At 37.6% G+C, this 21,463-nt stretch overlaps 1 protein-coding gene across 3 annotated transcripts in view; it reads right to left on the bottom strand.

Moving 5' to 3' along the window:
- The window catches only part of XIRP2 (xin actin binding repeat containing 2), a 74,830-nt gene that overhangs the window by 33,565 nt on the left and 19,802 nt on the right, over positions 1–21,463 (bottom strand). For 2 of the 3 annotated variants that reach the window (XM_055396958.2, XM_055396960.2), the window contains exons 2-3: positions 13,156–13,316; positions 7,522–7,659 (exon numbers count right to left, since the gene is read on the bottom strand). In XM_055396958.2, coding sequence (XP_055252933.2) covers positions 7,522–7,659; positions 13,156–13,212 — 195 coding nt within the window. In that variant the 5' untranslated portion in view covers positions 13,213–13,316. The remainder of the gene's footprint in view (positions 1–7,521; positions 7,660–13,155; positions 13,317–21,463) is intronic. The other variant, XM_055396959.2, reaches the window with a different exon arrangement.

Here is a 21,463-nt window from a genome sequence, read left to right as displayed (position 1 = left end):
AATCAAGTGGGCCTTAGGGAGCATTATTATGAACAATGCTATTGGAGGTGCTAGAATTCCAGCTGAGTTATTTCAAATCCAAAAAATGATGCTGTTAAAGTGCTGCATGCAATATGCCAGCAAATTTGGAAAACTCAGTAGTAGCCACAGGATTAGAAAAAGTCAGTTTTCATTCTAATCCCAAAGAAGGGCAACGCCAAACAATGTTCAGATTACCACACAATTGCACTAATTTCACATGCTAGCAAGGTAATGCTCAAAATCCTTCAAGCTAGGCTTCAATAGTACGTGAGCCAAGAAACTTCAGACAAGCTGGATTTGGGAAAGGCAGAGGAACCAGAGATCAAATTGCCAACATTCACTGGATCATAGAGAAAGCAAGAGAATTCCGGAAAAACATCTACTTCTGTTTTACTCACTATGCCAAAGCTTTTGACTGTGTGTATCACAAAAAAACTGTGGATAATTCTTAAAGAGATGGGAATACCAGAGCACCTTACCTGTCTTCTGAGAAACCTGTGTGCAGGTCAGAAAGCAACAGTTAGAACTGGACATGGTTTCACCAAGATGTCCAGAGCTATAGGAAGGTGGACATGAATAGGAAGAGAGGAGACAGATGGACACTGGGTAGCAGGAGGTCACCAGTTGCAAAGTATATTCAGGGATGTTAATGTTAAGCTAATATTTAATTGCCTAATGAGCTCCTAGGAAATGATTCTGTCTCTCCAGGCCAAAAAGGGGAAAAGAAAGGTAAGGTGTGAGGCATAGAACAATGCCATCCTTCTTTGTCATTTTCCTGCTGCTGCTGCTAAATCACTTCAGTCGTGTTCGACTCTGTGTGACCCCATAGGTGGCAGCCCATCAGGCTCCCCCGTCCCTGGGATTCTCCAGGCAAGAACACTGGAGTGTGTTGCCATTTCCTTCTCCAATGCATGAAAGTGAAAAGTGAAAGTGAAGTCGCTCAGTCATGTCTGACTCGTAGCGACCCCATAGACTGCAGCCTACCAGGCTCCTCTGTCCATGGGATTTTCTAGGCAAGAGTACCGGAGTGGGGTGCCATTGCCTTCTCCACTTTGTCATTTTACTTGTAAATAAAATAAGTTTATGAATTGTATTCTACTTTGAATGGCAAAGCAGTGGCAATACTGTCATTGATAGTAGCTGGTGTTTACTGAACTGTTCATGTCTGCTGGTCAACTCTGGTAAGAATTCTACATGAACCACCTCATTTTATTCTTAACACACACGTTACTTAATCCTCATTTTAGAGAGGAGGTTATGTGGTTAACTCAGGAGACTATGACCTGGGCTGTCTGATTCTGGAACTGATAGGCTTAACCACTCTAAACTGCCTCAGTTTGATTGGGTTACTTTAGTTACAATAGTCTTTTAAAAACCATGCACACAACTTAAGAAAAAGCAAAACATTTCAAGACATATTTTTGGTCACAATCCTGTGTACTGATAGAGATACAGGTTAGGTTGTGGTTGTTAATAGCAATCCAGGCCCTTGAAAAATTATGTATGTGGCAGAAAGCTAAAGTCAGGCTTGAAACACTTTTTATGAGAAATGCTTTGCAATGTGGACATACAGTTGATAAAAATATGTTTAGCTTGCTAGAAAATAATTATGGGTCACCTTTAAAGAGTCTAAAACACACAGATGTCAGATATGTCACAAGCTGTCAAAAATGTTTTCTATCAACCTAAAATTGTCTAGAGATTGCTTCAAATCCACATAATCTTAATAGAGTACGACTGTTGATGTGAGGCTTTTTGCAACAGCAGATGTGTGTGGAAAGATCCACCCTGTCTTGCAGCTCCCTACTGGTCCGCAGCAGACTTGGCAGCAGGGAGTGGAGGTCAGGCTTGCTTTAGACTCTTGACATAGATTCAGTGCAGCCGTTCTCATACGAAAGCAATTACCCAAGCACAGCATCGCACTGAGTACTTACCAGATTTTTGGAGCTCCATCTGTTCGTCCCTATGTAGACCACTTAAAATGGGGAAAAAAAGAAGCAACTCCAGAGAAAAACTGCTAGGACTTCACAATTAATACGCAAAGAGCTACTCAGTACTGTGTAGATACAAAAGAAAGAAAATGAAGAGGAAATAATCATGAGAGGATGAAGATCAAATCCTGAGTGTGAGAATATGGCACAAAGAAGGAAGGTCCTAAGATTGCTAATGGGTCCAAGATTTGGCTTTTGGAGGAATGGGAACGTTCTAAAATTAGATTGTGGCGACGCTGCACAACTTTGTAAATATATTAAACAGCCTTTGAACTGTATACTTAAAATGGGTGAATTTTATGGAATGCAAATTATCCCAATAGAGCTGTTAAAAATGAAGAAAGAGAGGATGAAAGTCTTTAAAAAGAACAACAACCCAGAAACCATACAATGGGTGAGTGAAAATAAACTCTGACAAGACAAATGGCATTTTCCTACCAACAACACAGTTATCCTAATATCTGCTCCATGTACTTCAAGATCTCTTTTTAAAGATGAGGGGATGGGTTATTCAGAATGTTTTCCCAAGTGGAGCCTGTGGTGGTGAGTGGATTAAAAATATCCCTCTTAAGCAGTCCTTTCCATTCTAGAACTAAGAACCTACTGCTTTTCACTGGCATGGAATTCTGAGAATTCAGTCCTAAGACAAAATGAGAAACAATGCTAATGTGATATTTCAAAAATAAATATCAACAGGACACATGCTGAAGGGCTCATAATCCCTTACGGAGAGTTGGATTGCATCCTTATCTACAGGAATCAGTAATGGATGCTTTGAAAAACAGACTCTAAATGGTGATATTAAAAACAGTACTAACTACCAGAACCACTGATAATAATAAAGTTTTCCCCAACACATTCTTCTAAGAAGTTGAACTCCATACCTCTGTTACCCAGAGACCATGACTGTCCAGAGTGTCTTCTTTTTCTAATGTACATAAGGATACTCCCACAGGCTAGCAGTGATTTGCTAACTGTTAGGCAGAACCATAAAGTCGAACTCTAGAATACATAAATAGGACATTATTCCAAGTTTAAAATGTTTGGCATAGTGAGTGTTCCTGTATCCTGTACCTGCTTCCCCCCACTATTTAGAACCTCTTTTTCAATAGGTATAATCAATTAAAAAAGGGAGGGAACTTTACCCTCAGAGATAGCTTAATTTTCCAAACCTGTTTAGTCCTGTTGCCTGTCTTCTGGACAAACTGCTTCCAAATAGCTAATTGCCTTGAAATATCTGACTTCGGTACATTAGGAAGAAAAGAGGCGGATTGGAATTCATATTACACCTTATGAAATTATTGGAGGAGGGAATGGCAACCCTCTCCAGTATTCTTGCCTGGAGAATTCCATGGACAGAGGAGCCTGGCAGGCTACAAGTCCATGGGGTCGCAAAGATATGGATACGACTGAGCAACTAACATTTTCACTTCACTATGAAATTATTACTAATTGTGATGTTAAATATTGTCAGAAATCCAAAACAAATGTTCTTTCTTTTAACTCTAATTAAACTTGATTTCCAAGTTAATTTATATATGTATTTAATTTATATATGTTAGTAAACTATTTTTCTGGCCATGGGCAGAACTTAGCAGAGAGATAAATCTCAAGTACTTTAAACAAAGAGACAGAAAACACTCTCAGGCATGACAACAATGTGGATAAAGCAGAATTAACTGTCTACCAATAAATGTTTGGTCCTCAATCCCTGTTGATAAAAGAAGAGATTTTTAGAATGCATTCAGAACGCTTTAAACATTTAAGGGAATATCTAAAACATGATTTTTCTACATTTTCTGCTCTATAACCAAATTTGATAGATATCTCAAATTTCCATTAAGGATTATAAGTCAGTAATTTGATTTTTTAATGACAGATGACTTGTTTCTTTTCTTTCCTTACAGATTTCTGTGTAAGGGTCGATAAATGGTATTTACTTGTTTATTCTCCCACGTTTCCTTTCTATTTTATTTATATTGCATTGCATTATGACTTAGATTTAGTCATTCCTCATGGAATTATGGGGTATTATTAGTATGTCTAAAGGCAGATAATGAAACTGAAGTTCAGAGAGGTCATTACAGGCCTAGAATCATGCAGCTATTCAGATTTTTAGTGCATTTTTTTTTTAATACTCTTACATACTTTAGTATTTCATGTTCTCAGAGCAGGGATTATATCCTATAATAGTACACTATATTTGCAAGGAGAAAAATACATCTGCAATACACACACACACACATTGCTTGATTGCTTTGATTTTTTTTTGATTTGATTGTTTTACCCAGGTTTGATTTGTTTTTGATTGGTTGATTGTTTTGGTTTGATGGTTTTTACCCAGCCTCTATTTATTGTTTGTTCCTAAGGGGATGCTGAGGACATGCAGAGGCTGCTCAGCCAATCAGCATCCTCTGGCTATAGTACTTTAGTTCTAGGGGAAGCACGTGTATTCCATTTAGAGCCAATTAGATGTTATGAGGCTTTTTCTTGGGGCTTCTGGGAAAAGGATTCTCCTCCTTTTTCCCCATCATTTTTAGTCTTTTCTGGAGAAAATTTGAGTGAAAATGGGGCCAACTCAGAGGAAGTAAGGCTGAGAGGTTAAAAAAAGAAATATGATCAAGGAGATATTCAGTTTTTAAAACAATCACTTGGAAAGTGCTTATAAGGTCCAAGCACAATCTTAAGTACTTTACAAAAACAGCTTTTATAATGTTCTTAACAAACCTATGAGGTGGGTGCTATTCTAATCTTGGCTTTATAATTGAGGAAATTGAGACACAGAGATATTAAGAAACTTGCCTAATGTCACCAGCTAATATGTTAAGGAGGGCTTCCTTGGTGACTCAGCAGTAAAGAATCTGCTTGCCAAAGCAGGAAATGTGGGTTCGATCCCAGGGTCAGGTAGATCCCCTGGAGAAGCAAATGGCAACCCACTCCAGTATTCTTGCCTGGAAATCCCATGGACAGAAGAGCCTGGAGGGCTATGGTCCATGGGGTCCCAAAGAGTTGGACACGACTGAGTGACTAAACAACGAGTTAAGGAGCAGGGATGTGGACCCAAGTGGTCTTGCTCCATCCAAGTGCTCCTGGCTACTGTGCTAGACACATACTGTGAATCCTTAGTTAAATCAATGGTAATATAACACATGCTTAACAATGGGTTCTCAAAGAAAAGACAGAAAGAGGAAAGGGAGGAAGAACAGAAGGGAAGGAAAGCAGGAAGGAAGGGAGGAAAAATATTCCTGATTTGTTGCCGATTCCCTTGGTATTAATATTCATAATATGGCTGATTTCAAGCTATTAACATGATACTATCTGGTTTTCTATTCCTACATGTTGTAGGAATAATGTGGACTTTCTTGAGTTTTACACATTCATAAGTAAATGGTTTGTATCTCGTGCCTTTGTTGGTTTTCTGTGAGCTGTAGTTTCTGGGAAGTGAGCAGCTCTCATTCCTGTAACTCTTGTAATCCAGTCATTCGTGTGCCTCCTTCATGAGGATTCAGTACGGCTGTGGTGCTGTTATCCCTCTGATAGGAACTCTAACTCTGTGTAAAGCCCCAAAGTTCTGATACTATCTGGTTTTCAAAATTCCTAAAAATGTAACAATGAAAGGATTGGCACAAGCCAGCTGCTCTAGTATACCTCTGGAGATTACAAAAAAATCTCCCTTCTACAAGATTGCATTTTTATGAATCTGTAATATTCTTTTTAGTTTAAGACGTTTGTGGTTGGGATTTTGGAGTCCTAATTGATACCAAATTTTACAGATGATGAAATGCTTTCACGGAAATACCCTTTGTTATCTTTGACCACTATAGTCATCTCATGAAATAGACAAATCACTCATCGGTTTCTCCATCTTAACAGAAACTAAGGCTTGAGAGGGTTATGAACTTGGACTATGTAGTACTGGCAACATAATTTGCCATACTCAGTGTAAAATGAAAATGTAATGTTCCTTGTTCAAAAATCACTAAGAATTTCAAGATAACAGCAGAGTATGAAACTCAGTGCAGGGCCCTTCCACCCAAGGGGTCCTGTGCAACTGCTCACCGTGAAGGTGGCCCTGGGTCTATGCGACTCAGCTGATAAATGTCAGAGGTGGTGCATGCACTCATGTCTACAAGTCTCATAGTTCTTATACTCTATCACACCGCTTTCCTATAAACTAAAGGATCTGTAAAAACCTATACTTCTATGTTGGATTTATTTAAATTATTAATAATGACTGTATATCATGTAGTTGATCAATTTTAAGTAAACACACATACTTGATTCACTTAGATTCCTATGTTGCAAAAGCTATATTTTAGATCACAAGTATATCCAATCCCAGGTTTCCTTGGTGGCTCAGTGGCAAAGAATCCACCTGCAAGTTTTATCCCTAGGTCGGGAAGATACCCCTGGAGAAGGAAATGTCAACCCACTCCAATAATCTTGTCTGAAAAACTCCATGGGAAGTCCATGAGGTCACAAAAGAGATGGGCATGTCTTAGTGACTAAACAGCAACAATATCCAATCTTAATTTATTTACGTTTCCTTTAGGCAAAATTAAAAGAAATCTTACCCTAAACTTGAGCTACTTATAGTGCACCTTAAAATATTTTTTCAAACAAAGCCAGAAAAAGAAAACAAATACTATTTCACATATCAGACTTTTAATTAATCTATCTGATATAACTTCCCTGCCACCCTACCATCATACACACTCGACTGCCCTAATATTCAAAACTTAGACAACTCTAAATATCCTAGGGATTTTTCTGAAAAAACAAAAAATGCTTTTATCTCCTATGAGACAACATTTCAGAAATGCCCCAGTTACTTTCTTTCTCATAGAAAGGCTATTTACAGTGCAATTACTATTTTTCACAGTGCCAGGCTCAATCTAATGAGTTTCATTACTAATATTTTCACATTCAAAAATCATTATAAGCCATGACAATATTTGGTGATATATGACAATGGAGTAATGAAATGGGAAAAAAAATCTTTTATGTAAGATAGCATTTAGAGGTTGCATTATTAAGTTTTATATAACATCTGGGTTCCACTACTCAATTTTTGATGATTTTAAGAAAACAGAAAACTCATCAGAATAAGCAGCTGAATAATGCTTCAAATTTAATCTATGCAAACAAATAACAAGTAGTTTATCATGAGTTATAATGTAAAGGCAGAGGTTCAATGTAAATATTTTTCTCAACATTTCTGTTTACCTATTGACTAACTTAGACTATTTAATTTTCATTTTTGAGACATTACAAGCTCAGAAAAAAATATACCAGTGTGATTTTCTAGAAACATGTCAAAATGCTCCAATAAGTCAATACACTGATATGCTTTCAGGATGATTTTCAAAACATTTCAAAATTACCATTTTTGAGGAGTAATGAAAACGAATATACCACCAAAGAGGGCAGGGGTGTGTGTTTTATATTAGCACTGAAATAATAGCAGTTCAGCCAGACAGGATTTATCCTTTACTGATAGTAGTATTACCTGCTCAGATCTGTTCTGCTGTTGGTGTTGGTACTGAGTGAAGGTATTAGAGGAAGAAGCAATTTTGTCCTTCTCAAATTGTTTCTTCACTCTGGCCAGACCACCAGGCACTGTGCACATTTCTGATTCTTCCAGCATCTAAGACAAGTTAAGAAAAAGGAAAATGAACTTTACATCATCTCAGGGTGGGATTCTCAAGCTATTTAAAAAAAAAATCATTGACAGTTATTAATGGGTGGTATAATAGAAAGACAGTAACATAAACAATTATCTCAGAAGGGCTTTATTACGGAAAACCTTAATGAAAATAATTTATCCATGTTGGTTTTTCATGTGTCAGTCTTCTGATATAAAGTTAAAAGAATCTTCAAAGTATTGAGTTAATTTTCTTTATCTCAGATTTTGATGTCTGGAGATTAGACCTATTAGAATGTTTTCTCCCATACTACACAAACTAGCCAGAAATTAGAATAATGGATTAACTTTAATCCATAATAATGTTGTCATTAAAATTCCAAATTTCTAGATAGGTAACACATTATTAAGAATATTAAAAAACATTTGACTTATTCCCAAATGTACTTAAATCATTAAGAACAAACAAAATAGCTTTGGAATTATTTTAGGGGAGCATATTTTTAATCACATGTAAAAATATTAAAGTTAATAAAAATAACCACTATTTAATACATAGTGCTGAGTGATTTTCTTCTATATATTCACATGTATTTTTTCATTTGATGCTTCTCCATATTCTGTGAGATATGAACATTTATCATCTTCACTTTAAAATGAGGAAATTGAGATTTGGGGAAGTAAGACATCTTGTTCATTTCTCACAACTAGGGTGTGAGTGTGGGAGCTGGAGTTTGAACCCATATCTGCCTGTCTTAATCACAGCTGTCTGTCTTAACACTAGCCTTTTAAAAATAGGCAGAAAAACAGATACTCCGGGATGGATGTACCTTAGGACTCAGCTCTTAGCATTGGTATATGAGACTCTGGGTTGGGGGGAGGGTCTAAGTTTAGAAAGATCCTGGTCTATCACTGGCAGTTTATGGATGAGAAAGCTCATTCTAGTAGGAGTCACTTGGAACAACCTGAACACCTTGAGAAGTTGTGTCAGATACTCTGCCCCTGTGGGAAGCGCAGTAACTCGAAGGCTTTGGTTTTGACAATTCAAAACATTCCCCAGCCCATCAGGCACTCAAGCCCAGGTGGGATGACAACTGTTAAGCAAACAGGCCCCAGGCCAACCCACTCTCCTCTAGGATGTGTCCCAGTATGAGACCGGGAGGAGATTCAGTGACACTTCATGCACAGAAGGTCTCCTGAGGTCTGGCCCAGTCCTGACATAACCCTGGAAGAATTGAGACCTGAGAGAAACTGGATACTTGCGAGCTGAGGTTCCCTGGACTGTGGATTCTCACGATTCTGAAATCTTGACTGAAATAGTTTCTCAAACAGGTCCTAAAAGTACAACGTTATATTGAGGTTTTCTATACACTAAAATGGGTTTCCAGAGGTGGCAGAGTGGTAAAGAATCCACCTGCCAACGTAGGAGACACAAGAGACGTGGGTTTGATCCCTGGGTGGGGAAAATCCCCTGGTGGAGTAAATGGCAACTCACTCTAGTATTCTTGCCTGGGATATCCCATGGACAGAGTAGCCTGGGGGGCTACAGTCCGTGGGGTCACAGAGAGCTGGACAGGACTGACTATGTGTGAATGTACACACGCAGGCAATACTCTAAAATACTGGAGATGAAATTAATATTCAGGATTGTCTGAATTACTGGCAGATACTCAAGTGAACTGAACTGAACTCAAGTGGTTGCTTTATCAAGTTTATAACCTTTCCCCAGTTACAGCACCTGCCAAATATTTAAGAATAGCACATTAGCTCAATGGAAAGAAGGGATACATTCTATCAAACTGTTACAAACTTCATGCATAAATCCTGGTCAATTACTATCACTTGATACATGTTACGAGCATAAGAAATTATGGCATCTCTTTTGAAATTTAAGATAAAGAAAGGGAAGGGTAAATTAAGGCTACAGTATTTCTCTTATCTCCTCCATCATTTAATTTACATAAATGACCTTCTTCAATTGATCATGTATAGATAATATATAAACATCAAATTACAGAAATCAAGCCAAATTTTGTTAAGAAGAAAGTTACCTTTTCCAACAACTATAAACAATGTCCAAATGATGTGCAAATTAATCTGGTAGGTCTGATTAATTATGCTAATGAATGGATACTTTCCTAGTGTTTGCACAAAAATATCAGTTCTTACACTGAATAGATTGCCTCTTATCTACTAAATGAATTAGAAAAAAAATGAATATATCCATTCATTTCCTTTAGCATCGTGCTTTGGAATTAGACTGTGTTACACATGCAACAATGCATACAGTTTGTTCATATTTTCTAGTAATACTGTCATGACCCAGTAATCTGAGGACACTTGCTGGCCCTTTGAGCTATAGTTTAGTTAGTGGGAGTGAAAAGGTTTTCTTGATTAGTTCAGCTTGTGAGTGCAAGTTTAACTATGTAAGATGGCAGGATTTACTCAAGAAGCAGCCTGTGACTACGAGCTGGAGTGATGTTTCTTTGCTTAGACTGAAATCATTTTGCCGTGGTTAGCACCATGTACTGACATACCAACTACTCCATGCAACTGTCAATGACCATATAACTTAGATTGCTTTGCGCTGAAACTTTAAAAAAATGTTTATCCTTATTCTATATTTCCTATTCTTGGACATAGAAATAAGATTTGGAATTTAATGAGTACACCAATAATAATTATTCTATTAACAAGTCAATTTAAGTACCTAACACAAAATCTACCTAATGTTATTTTAATAGTAAGTTAATTTAAATATATAACATTTAAACCTAGGCAAGCTATTACATAGAGAATCAGCAATTTTGTTTACAAAGAACTGTTCTTGGAGAGCATAATAGAAATGACATAATTTGGGGAGTAGGACAAACAGTGATTCTGATCCCATGTATGAGCCTTGAAACTTTGGGCTAGAGTTCTTTAACCTCAGTTTCTTTCTTATAAACTCGGGGGAGTAGCAATATATTTCTCACAGATTTCTTGCAAGTGTTAAAAAAGAAGATAAAGGAAATAAATTTGCACAGCACAAACTGTTTTGTTTTGTTGCTTAATAAATGTCACTTCTTGTTTCTTTTCTAGGGGGCTTCTGTGGACTGATGCTTTTTCATAGGCAGGCCTTTCCTTTGGTGGTGGTGGTGGTTTAGTCCCTAAGTAGTATTAGACTCTTGCGACCCCATGGACTGCAGCCTGCCAGGCTCCTCTGCCCATGAGATTCTCCGGGCAAGAATACTGGAGTGGGTTGCCATTTCCTTTTCCAGGGGATCTTCCTGACCCAGGGATTGAACCCCGGTCTTCTGCATTGCAGGCAGGTCCTTTACCAACTGAGCTCTAAGGGAAGCCCCAGCCTTTCCTTTATGTTCAACAAAATACCATCTGACTAATTCTAGGACACAGAGAAACTGATCTAGGAGAAAGAAATTATCTCAGTGTGATTCAGATATAATGGATTCAGTTTGGGGGCAAATCAATGACTTCCAAATTCCGCACATAAAATATTTGGTTTATTTGTGTAGACAAAACTTGGCTATAAGTAGTTTCCATGCTTTTTTGATTAAACAAACATTTGATACAATTGACCAAACGAGGCAGTTATTTTGCTGTATCTTAGATATTTATCATGATTTATCTGAGATAATTTATATGCTCATTTTTCTCAAAATATTAGCTTAGGGGCAAACCAAACATTAGGGCATTTTTTGGACCAAAGATGCTTTCCTGTATAAGAGGAGGCAGTTGAATATAGTTAAAAGAGTATAGAGTCAAGAAACTTTGAATCTAGTCTAGCTTTGTTGCTATCTAATTACATGACCTCCCATAAATCTCTGTCCCTCAGTTTGTTTTATCTGTACGTGGGCAGGAAAGACAGGGACTATTAAATTCCTTTTACATAGACTTTCTTCAGAATAGCACTGAAATTAAATTTTTTTTATATTAAATAGTGAGAAATTTAGTTTCCCATGTCCCCGATTTAAATGTTTTCCTTATAACATACTATAAATACAAATCGTGCCTTGTACACATTTGTTTTATGGTATATTATCCTCGTGCCTAGCAAGATAAAAGTCTTCCTAGATAAAAGATAGCTTAGTAAATAGCTAGTCTTTATCTAGGTATATTCAGTCAGCTTGTTTCCCCAAGAAACATTTTTCCATTAATCTAACTTGTGGTGAAGTTGCTTAATGATCCAGCAGGGGGTGCTATGTAAGAAGACTGGCAGGAAGCGCTGGAGATTTGTTTTGGAAGTATTGAGATACTTACTTCTCTACATTCATTCAACATCTATGCTGCGTCTAAAATGTATTTTAATTATGATGTAAAATCTTAAATGTCATCTAGAATTGCAATATTGTTAATGAGTTTGGCACAGTCATTCTTGTCTCTGAATAATTTGTAAAGAAAAATGCCGCTTCACAGTAGCTATTTTTAGAATACCACCCTTCTTGGCTATTCTCTCTCCTTTTGGATAAATGAACATCTTTGCTAATTTGGAGATTATAATTATAAAAGAATATCCTTACATTCCATTAAACTGTAAAGCTTCTACTAATAAAATGACTTCTCAAATCCTGTGGCTTGAAGGCCACAGAATATGGAGCCCAACAAACTCTTTTGAATATGACTTTATTATGCATTGGCTCTAAAAATCGGTGGTCTTACTGAATCCTGCTGTTTCCTATAATCATAATTGGTTTAGCAGAGTGCCTACATTGCTAATCTCCCTCATTTCTATGTTGATTAAGCTACTCGTAATGGATTTAGTGCATACAGAGAAATGAAAAAAGTCAAAGAAATTATATTGCCAGTGAATTTAAATTAACTATACATGTGAACAAGGAGGGTGGGAGGCAGACCCACATTATTAAGATTTTGAAATTAATTCCCAACCTTCCTGAGGAGAATAGCTATAGGTTAAATGATAATTGTGGCAATAATAACACATTTATACAGTGCCTTACGGCTTACATGTAAATTATCTCTTTGACTCTTCACAGAAACCCTCTGCAGTAGGTGGTTTTTCCCATTTTTCAGTTAAGGAAACTGAAGTTCAGAGAAGGGTTAAGATAGTAGCCCAAGTTTATACAATTGGTAAGTGGCAGCGTGCATGCTAAATGGCTTTAGTCATGTCTGACTTTTTGTGATGACCCTATGGGCTGTAGCCTGACAGGCTCCTCTGTCCATGGGATTCTTCATGCAATAATACTGGAGTGGATTGCCATGCCCTCTTCCAGGGTATCTTCCTGACCGAGGGATTAAACCTTAGTCCCTTACGTCTCCTGCATTGGCAGGCAGGTTTTTTACCACTAGCGCCACCTAGGAAGCCCCTGTAAGTGGCAGAGCTGAAGCTTAATTTCAGATACCCCGAATTTGATACACATTATTTCTGTTTTCTCTACTTTATCCAATTGTCCAGTAGTATTCTTATATTGCTATGTAAAGAGGGCATGTGAAAGGCAGACAATCAGCCGACCTAATGCAGAAGCACCAGGAGCAGCTTACATTGGCGGAGAAGCTGCGGCAGTCGCCCCTGGAAACAGCTGCCTGGTACCTTGCCATCCGTTCCTTCAAGGACACCACCTCTTGGAGGTCTGACACACTCTTGCTCTGCACGGCAGTGTCTTCTGCAAATCCACTTGCAGACTTATTAGGGCCAGCAGTCACTAAAAACAAACATAGCATGCACAGATATGATTCAGGTTTTGAAAAGAAAATGACATCATCTTAGGAACAGTGAAGGCACTTAAAACATCTGGTTTTGGAAAGCAGACTGTAATATTCCACAGTATTTTCCATGTTTCATGGTCACCTTCTTTTTTTTAAACTTTCAAGCAAATCTACAAACTGCCAATAGAAAAGCATCTGCTTATGCAAACAGCAACTAAAAGTACTGCCCCACTCCTCCTGCCATTATTCCGATAAACAGTAAGTATTTATTAAGAGATGCATAATGTTAATGAAACGCCTGAAGCATTATGTGTTGGATTTATGCTAAATGCTATTAAAGCATAACCTCATTTACTTCTCCAACAACCTCATGAAGTATGTTCCATTATTTTCTAAAATTTATAGATAAAACGAAGAATCAGAGTAGGTAAAAAACTTTCCCATGATCACACAATTAGTAATTGTCAGATTTGGTGGTTTGACTAAATCTTTAGCAAGTCTAAAAATTGCTCTTTGCCTCTCACCTTACCCTTCAACCCTCAAGGAGATAGATCTAGAAAGATCTATTGAGATAGATCTAAAATATGTGAATGCTATGAGAATCATAGACTGGAGTTTTTCCTTTTACTTCATAGAGGCATGTGTTACATAAGACAGAATTAATAGTTCCCTTTAAAAAAAAAGTTTTACCAGTCATTCCAGATCACCTGATATTTTCCCATGAAAGCCATCTACCTGATAAAAATATAGGGCATTAGATATTACATATTTGCAAACAGAGCAAAAGGCTGATTGCATGACCACAGAATAACAGATGTTAGAAGCAGAATCATCTTCAGTTCAGTTCAGTTCAGTCGCTCAGTTGTGTCCGACTCTTTGCGACCCCATGAATCACAGCACGCCAGGCCTCCCTGTCCATCATCAACTCCCAGAGTTCACTCAAACTCATGTCCATCGAGTCGTTGATGCCATCCAGCCATCTCATTCTCTATCATCCCCGTCTCCTCCCACCCTCAATTCTTCCCAGCATCAGACTCTTTTCTAGTGAGTCAACTCGACGCATGAGGTGGCCAAAGTATTGGAGTTTCAGCTTTAGCATCCATCCTTCCAATGAACACCCAGGATTGATCTCCTTTAGAATGGACTGGTTGGATCTCCTTGCAGTCCAAGGGAGTCTCAAGAGTCTTCTCCAACACCACAGTTCAAAAGCATCAATTCTTCGGCGATCAGCTTTCTTCACAGTCCAACTCTCACATCCATACATGACCACGGGAAAAACCATAGTCTTGACTAGAGGGACCTTTGTTGGCAAAGTAATGTCTCTGCTTTTTAATATACTATCTAGGTTGGTCATAACTTTCCTTCCAAGGAGTAAGCGTACTATAGTCTTATCTGGCCTAATCGGTTCCTTTTAGGCGTATGGAAACACATCTAAATGTTGCCTGATGTGAAAGAATATAAGGACCCTCCCTGGTTAATGTGATTCTCCATGTTTATTTAAATATAGGTGCCAGAGTTGATTTCAAAACTAGTTTTTGTTATGTAATTCTGTGTTCTTTGCTGCTATCACTCTGTTTGTTGGTTTACTATTCACTCTTTAAATATTGTAATTCCAAAATCCTTTCAAGGGCTCCTCCTAGGACCAACCAGTGAATGGTGTGTGTGTGTTTTGATATGGTTATCACTCATTCATACACCCCTGCCTTTCTCCTTAGGGCTTGTTGTTGTTTGGATTCACAGGGTAGTGGTCTTTGGTGTACTTTGGTATTTGAATTGGTTTACTAACACTGACTCAAAGCCCCAGACAACCCCAGTCAACAGACCACCAAGCTGTTTCCTCCCTGCCCTGTTCCCTATCTCCTCACTTTGTCCCCACACTGAAGCATCTTATTACATTGTTTTTTCTATCAGCTACTTCAAAGTTTATGTACACACAGCAATTTGAGAATAACATGCATGACCCAGGAGAGATTAAAAATCATTTGTAGTTTGACTCTGTATTTGGCTTTCCTTAAGGACTTCTTATTATATTAAATTATAGATATATTTTTAAGTTTTAATCTTTTAATATTTTATTTCACACATATCAAAAAGAAACAATATAAAGCAACAAGACATTGTATCATATGCATGCTGTGATTGTATAACCGGATATTTACAATAAATGTGAATTATTTTTTAAAATTCATCTGTCTTCCGAAACCTCTTATATCCACACAAAAGTATAACTCCTCCAGATAATCCTGACAAAAAGGGATTCCCACAAACTACTGAAAGTCTTTCACATGCTGAAGAAAATATGTCTTTATTTTTCTCTGTGCATTGTCTATTTGTAAAGATGAATTCTGTTTATGTTCAGGCATACTCCTCTTGTTGTAAATGGTCACTATATAAATTTTATTGAACATGAATCACTAAAGTTTTTCCGCATTATGATATAAATTTCATTTTGCACATTATTCATAAAATATGTCATTCTTTTATTAATCTTAACAGAAATTCAGTAGTTTATTTTTGCAAAAATTTACAGAGTATTTACTTTCGAAATATTTTGATTTTTATCAATTTTTATCTTACTGGGAAATGCCTAAGATTATTAATGGTCAGGAAATCAGTTGCGTGAATATTAAAGAGATTTGGCTTCCATCGCCTTGTGGCTCTTTATTCTGATCACAGAAAAGACATTACATGTTAATCTTTCTGTTTTTTATTTTTCTCTCTCCCTCTCTTTTCCCCATCAGTGACTTTGCCTGTACAGGCAGGGTAGTGGAGTAGAAAACCTACCTGGAGCAAATAAATTGTGTCCATGTTGTTTTTTAACCTCCTAAGTCAATGTCTTTTAATTTCCTCATCTGAAAAACAAGGTGATGCTTCCTGTGAGGCAGTGCACCCATCTGTTCCTATCCTGATGCCGATGACACCTGATGTAAATCTGGAAGGTTCATAAAACAGTCTCTTTTTTTTCTTTTTAATTTATTTATTTATTGAAGGATAAGTGCTTTATAGAATTTTGTTGTTTTCTGTCAAACCTCAACATGAATCAGCCATAGGTGTACATGTATCCCCTCCCTTTTGAACCTCCCTCCCATCTCCCTCCTCGTCCCACTCCTCCAGGTTGATACAGAGCTCCTGTTTGAGTTTCCTGAGCCATACGGCAAATTCCTGTTGGCTATCTATTTGACGCACCCCACTCCAGTACTCTTGCCTGGAAAATCCCATGGACAGAGGAGCCTGGTGGGCTTCCGTCTATGGGGTCGCACAGAGTCGGACACGACTGCAGCGACTTAGTGGTGGCAGCAGCATCTATATTACATATGGTAATGTAAGTTTCCATGTTACTCTTTCCATACATCTCACCTCCCCTCTCCCCATGTCTGTAAGTTTATTCTCTGTGTCTGTTTCTCTACTGCTGCGCTGTAAACAAGTTCTTCAGTACCATTCTTCTAGATTCCGTATATGTGTGTTACAATACGGTATTTATCTTCCTCTTTCTGACTCACTTCACTCTGTATGACAGGTTCTAGGTTCATCCACCTCATCAGAACTGACTCAAATGCATTCCTGTTTATGGCCGAGTAGGTGCTGGAGAAGGAAATGGCAACCCACTCCAGTGTGCTTGCCTGGAGAATCCCAGGGACGGGGGAGCCTGGTGGGCTTCCGTCTATGGGGTCACACAGAGTCGGACACGACTGAAGTCACTTAGCAGCAGCAGCAGGTGCTGGAGAAGACTCTTGAGAGTCCCTTGGAATGCAAGGAGATCCAACCAGTCCATTCTAAAGGAGATCAATCCTGGGTGTTCATTGGAAGGACTGATGCTAAAGCTGAAACTCCAATACTTTGGCCACCTCATGTGATGAGTTGACTCACTGGAAAAGAGTCTGATGCTAGGAGGGATTGGGGGCAGGAGGAGAAGGGGACGACAGAGAATGAGATGGCTGGATGGCATCACCGACTCGATGGACATGAGTTTGAATGAGCTCCGGGAGTTGGTGATGGACAGGGAGGCCTGGCGTGCTGTGATTCATGGGGTCGCAGAGAGTCGGACACGACTGAGCGACTGAACTGAACTGAACTGAATATTCCATTGTGTATATGTACCACACTTCTTTATCTATTCGTCTGTTGATGGACATCTAGGTTGCTTCCATGTTCTAGCTATTGTAAATAGTGCTGCAATGAGCAGTGGGATCCATGTGTCTTTTTCAATTTTGGTTTCCTTAGGGTATATGCTTAGGAGTGGGATTGCTGGGTCATATGGTGGTTTTATTCCTAGTTTTTTAAGGAATCTCCATACCTCCATATCTTCCATAGTGGCTGTATCAATTTACATTCCCACCAACAGTGCAAGAGTGTTCCCTTTTCTCCATACCCTCTCTAGCATTTATTGTTTGTAGACTTTTTGATGAGGGCCATTCTGACCGGTGTGAGGTGATATCTCACTGCAGTTTTGATTTGCATTTCTCTAATAATAAGCGGGCGGGAGGAGACAGGGACAACAGAGAATGAGATGACTGGATGGCATCACCGACTCGATGGACATGAGTTTGAGTGAACTCTGGGAGTTGGTGATGGACAGGGAGGCCTGGTGTGCTGTGGTTCATGGGGTCGCAGAAAGTCAGACACGACTGAGCGACTGAACTGAACTGAATAATAAGCAATGTTGAGCACCTTTTCATGTATCTGTTAGCCATCTGTAAGGACCGTCCCTTTCCTAGTGATGTGTGAAAAGAAGATAGGAACATTGGTTGCCTGACCTCATGATATGCTCTTTCAGAATACGACTGAGATTGGAAGCAGTGTTAACTGAGTTTAGGGTGACTTTAAAGAGAAAGGTAACAGAACAAAGTGGGCATAAGACAGACTGAAAGATATCCTGCACAGCACAGGGAATGTAGCCAGTATTTGGTAATAACTGTAAATGGAAGATAACCTTTAAAAATTAAATAATTAAAAAATTACCAATAACTGACTGAACACTAAAGATGCTATTGTCATAAAATACTTGTAGAAAATAGGGAATAATAGAACCTGTAAGTATTCTAATAGAAAACAGAGTATGGAGGAACATGCTATAAGGCTACAGTGGTCTGTGAAAAAGAGGAAGGGAAAATAAAATTTTAGATCACTATTTCTGATAGAAAGCATTATAAATATTTACATCACAAAACCATTGTACTAGAAGTTATTTTTCTCTGGGATTTAGAGGTAATTCACTGTGCAGATGAGTAAATAAACTTTTTTAAAAGTTCAATGAATTCTCTCAAATATCCAGTTAATGAGTTCTCCAGCCCAGCCTAGAATCTATTGTAATCCTATATATAGAATGTTTTATTTGCTGATAAGAAAATAATTGCTAATCCACCCCAAAATTAATTCTTTGTGTAACAGAATATATCCTGTAAAGCAGAAAGAGCATATAGGGAAGCACTTGGAAAGAATACACAACCAATAACAAATCTAAGCTGTTATCATGAGACTATTAGAAACCAAGGGTAAGAATGCCTTTTCAAAGAATTCTGAGGTTCTTAGGGAAAATATTTCTATTATTACCTTTTGTAATACAAGAAGTTATATGCTCCAGTTAGACCCCATTTATGTCCACTTCCTATTTTCTTAAATCATGAGAGAGTGTGTGACTATTTTTCATGTCTCTATTTTCCATGAGCCCCAAACATGTGCTTTTCTTCTGCAGTTTTTAAAAATGAAGAAACTGACTAAACCAATTGATCAATCAAGCAAATTTACCTAGGTTGCAAAATTTATTATGCCTCCTAGAATTTTACTTCCTGTGGAAAGTCCTTGTTTAAGGAATTTTTTAAAAAGCAAAGTAGTACAAGGTAAGGCAGAATGCCCTGACTTTGTTGAGCAATTATTCATCTGCATGTAATCAGTCACAGAAGGGTTTGCATAGTCAGCCTTCTGTGTTCTCTTGGAAGTGATAATAGTTTTAAGATACCAGATATAGAAAATGATGAGGAATAGTCAATGTATTGAATACACTTTGAAATTTTCTCCTAATTTCACAATTTCTTTTTTCAGTGAAAGAATTCTTAGAAATATGCAGAGACTAAAATCAAGAGGCATTTCAAAAGGGTCACTGAGACATTTGCTATGAACTAGTCTTTGAATTAGCTATGCAGGGATTTTCAGAGATGCAATTCAGTGTTTTTATTTTATAAATGATATGTTCCTAGAGCATTAAAAAATGACAAATCTATCCTTATTTCTCATTAAACAAATGTCTAAAAGCTGAAATAACAAGTTATAAATATAATTCTAATGTCTTTTTAGAGTTATGACTTGGAAATAAAGGTTAATGTCTAGATACATAGTGGTAGGCTCAGTGTATTGCTTCAAAATACTGTCAAAGTCATTAAAGTGTTTATTTAGAAAACATCTACCGTGGCAGGATTCACAGGGCCAAGTGCTTTGTCATGATCTTATTTCTAAAGCAAGATTCAATCTCAGCACATTTTCTAAATTTAAATACATCTTCTTATTTTCAAAATACAAGAGGCCCATTCCCAAATCGTAGTTGTGGGTAAATTTTTATGGAAAAGACGCTTATGTCAATGGATGTTATTGGATGAAAGACTGATACTGAACACCAGGAGCTTTAAAACTGGCTTGCACAAGGATAGTGTTCATTTTTGTGAGTCACCTCTTTACTTCTCCCTTTTGCCTGCGCAATACGAGCTATGTGAAATAAAGTAAAACAATACTTTGACCTCTTTATTTCACTAAGAGACTGTTTGCTAGAGTCTGAGTTGTGAAGCTGATATTTGGTCTCTCTGATTTAGAGCACAGGTATAAGCAGAGGTGTGTCTGATTTCCCAGCTGTGGTGAAATCAGAAAGAAAGTTATCAAAGGTGGGAAAAGAACTAAAGGTATAAAAGTTTTTTAGAAGAATTAAAGCACATATTGAAGGCAGTTAATAGAGTTACTGTATGCTGCAGAGGGCTCCCCGGGTAGCTCAGATGGTAAGAAAATCTGCCGGCAATGCAGGAGACCTGGGTTTGATCCCTGGATCCAGAAGATCCCCTAGAGAAGGGAATGGCTTCCCACTTCAGTGTTCTTGCCTGGAGAATTCCATGGACAGAGAAGCCTGGCGAGCTACAGTACATGGTGTCGCAAAGAGTTGGACATGAATGAGCGACTAACACTTTCTTTTTCATATGCTGCAGAAGAGAAAATCCAATAGCATACTAATGACAATGTGAAAGAAGATGACAAAGTTAGAGAAAAGACAGCAAAATTCAAAATGCTACTACAAGATAGTAGCATTTCAGTGGGAAGGTGGAGGAATGAGCAGAACAAATGAAAAATAGAATTTTTGCTGAAAATAGAAGAAATATTTGCTGAAAATAAAAGTTGGGCATTGGTAGATTTAAAGTATTTACCATAATCTAGGATAAAAAGTAATTTAAAAACACCGATAGTAAATCCTGGTAAAGCATTTCAGAATCAAGGAAAAGGAATTATTCAGACAGATGAAGGATTTCTGTGATAATGAGGCAAAATTCAGGATGTCTTCTTTTTCACACTGAACACTTAAAGCAGTTAGAGAACTGATTACTGAAATTTTAGTTCTGAGAACGAGTCTATGTGAATTCAAGTTGTTACTCATGTGAAAAGTCAATAAAAATTAAAAAAAATCCTTTTAACAAGTCAGCCAAAAAGAAAACAAAGAGCCTTAACAAAATCAAATGGAATAGTGTAAAACCAAATGTAAATAAACATGTGCCAAACTTCACCTAAAAGACAAAGACAAATATTAATAAGCCCAATCATCTGCCACCTGCAAGACAAAATTTAAAAAGAAAATACTGGGCAAGAAATTGCCAGTCAAAAATAAATGAAGAGGAGTTATCATGGCTATATTCCTTTCATGCAGTAGCATTAAAAACAAAAATATGTTCTATGAATTAGAGAGCTATTCTATAAATAGAAGATGCCACCCCACTATGAAGCCATAGCAACAATGGGCTTCTGCATGCTGACTAGCATAGAACAGAAACATATGAAGGTCATCTGTAACAAAAAGGAGAATTTTTATATAATTGTTGTGAATATAATTGCTGTGGATGACTTTAATTTTTTCCCATCTTTGCCATATGAAACTTCAAAAATAAATTAGCTGAAT

This window comes from Moschus berezovskii, chromosome 2 (genome assembly GCF_049115385.1).
Source record: "Moschus berezovskii isolate FMDL1 chromosome 2, NW_MosBer_1.0, whole genome shotgun sequence".
NCBI lineage: Eukaryota > Metazoa > Chordata > Mammalia > Artiodactyla > Moschidae > Moschus > Moschus berezovskii.
This window is presented reverse-complemented; position numbering and strand designations above follow the sequence as displayed.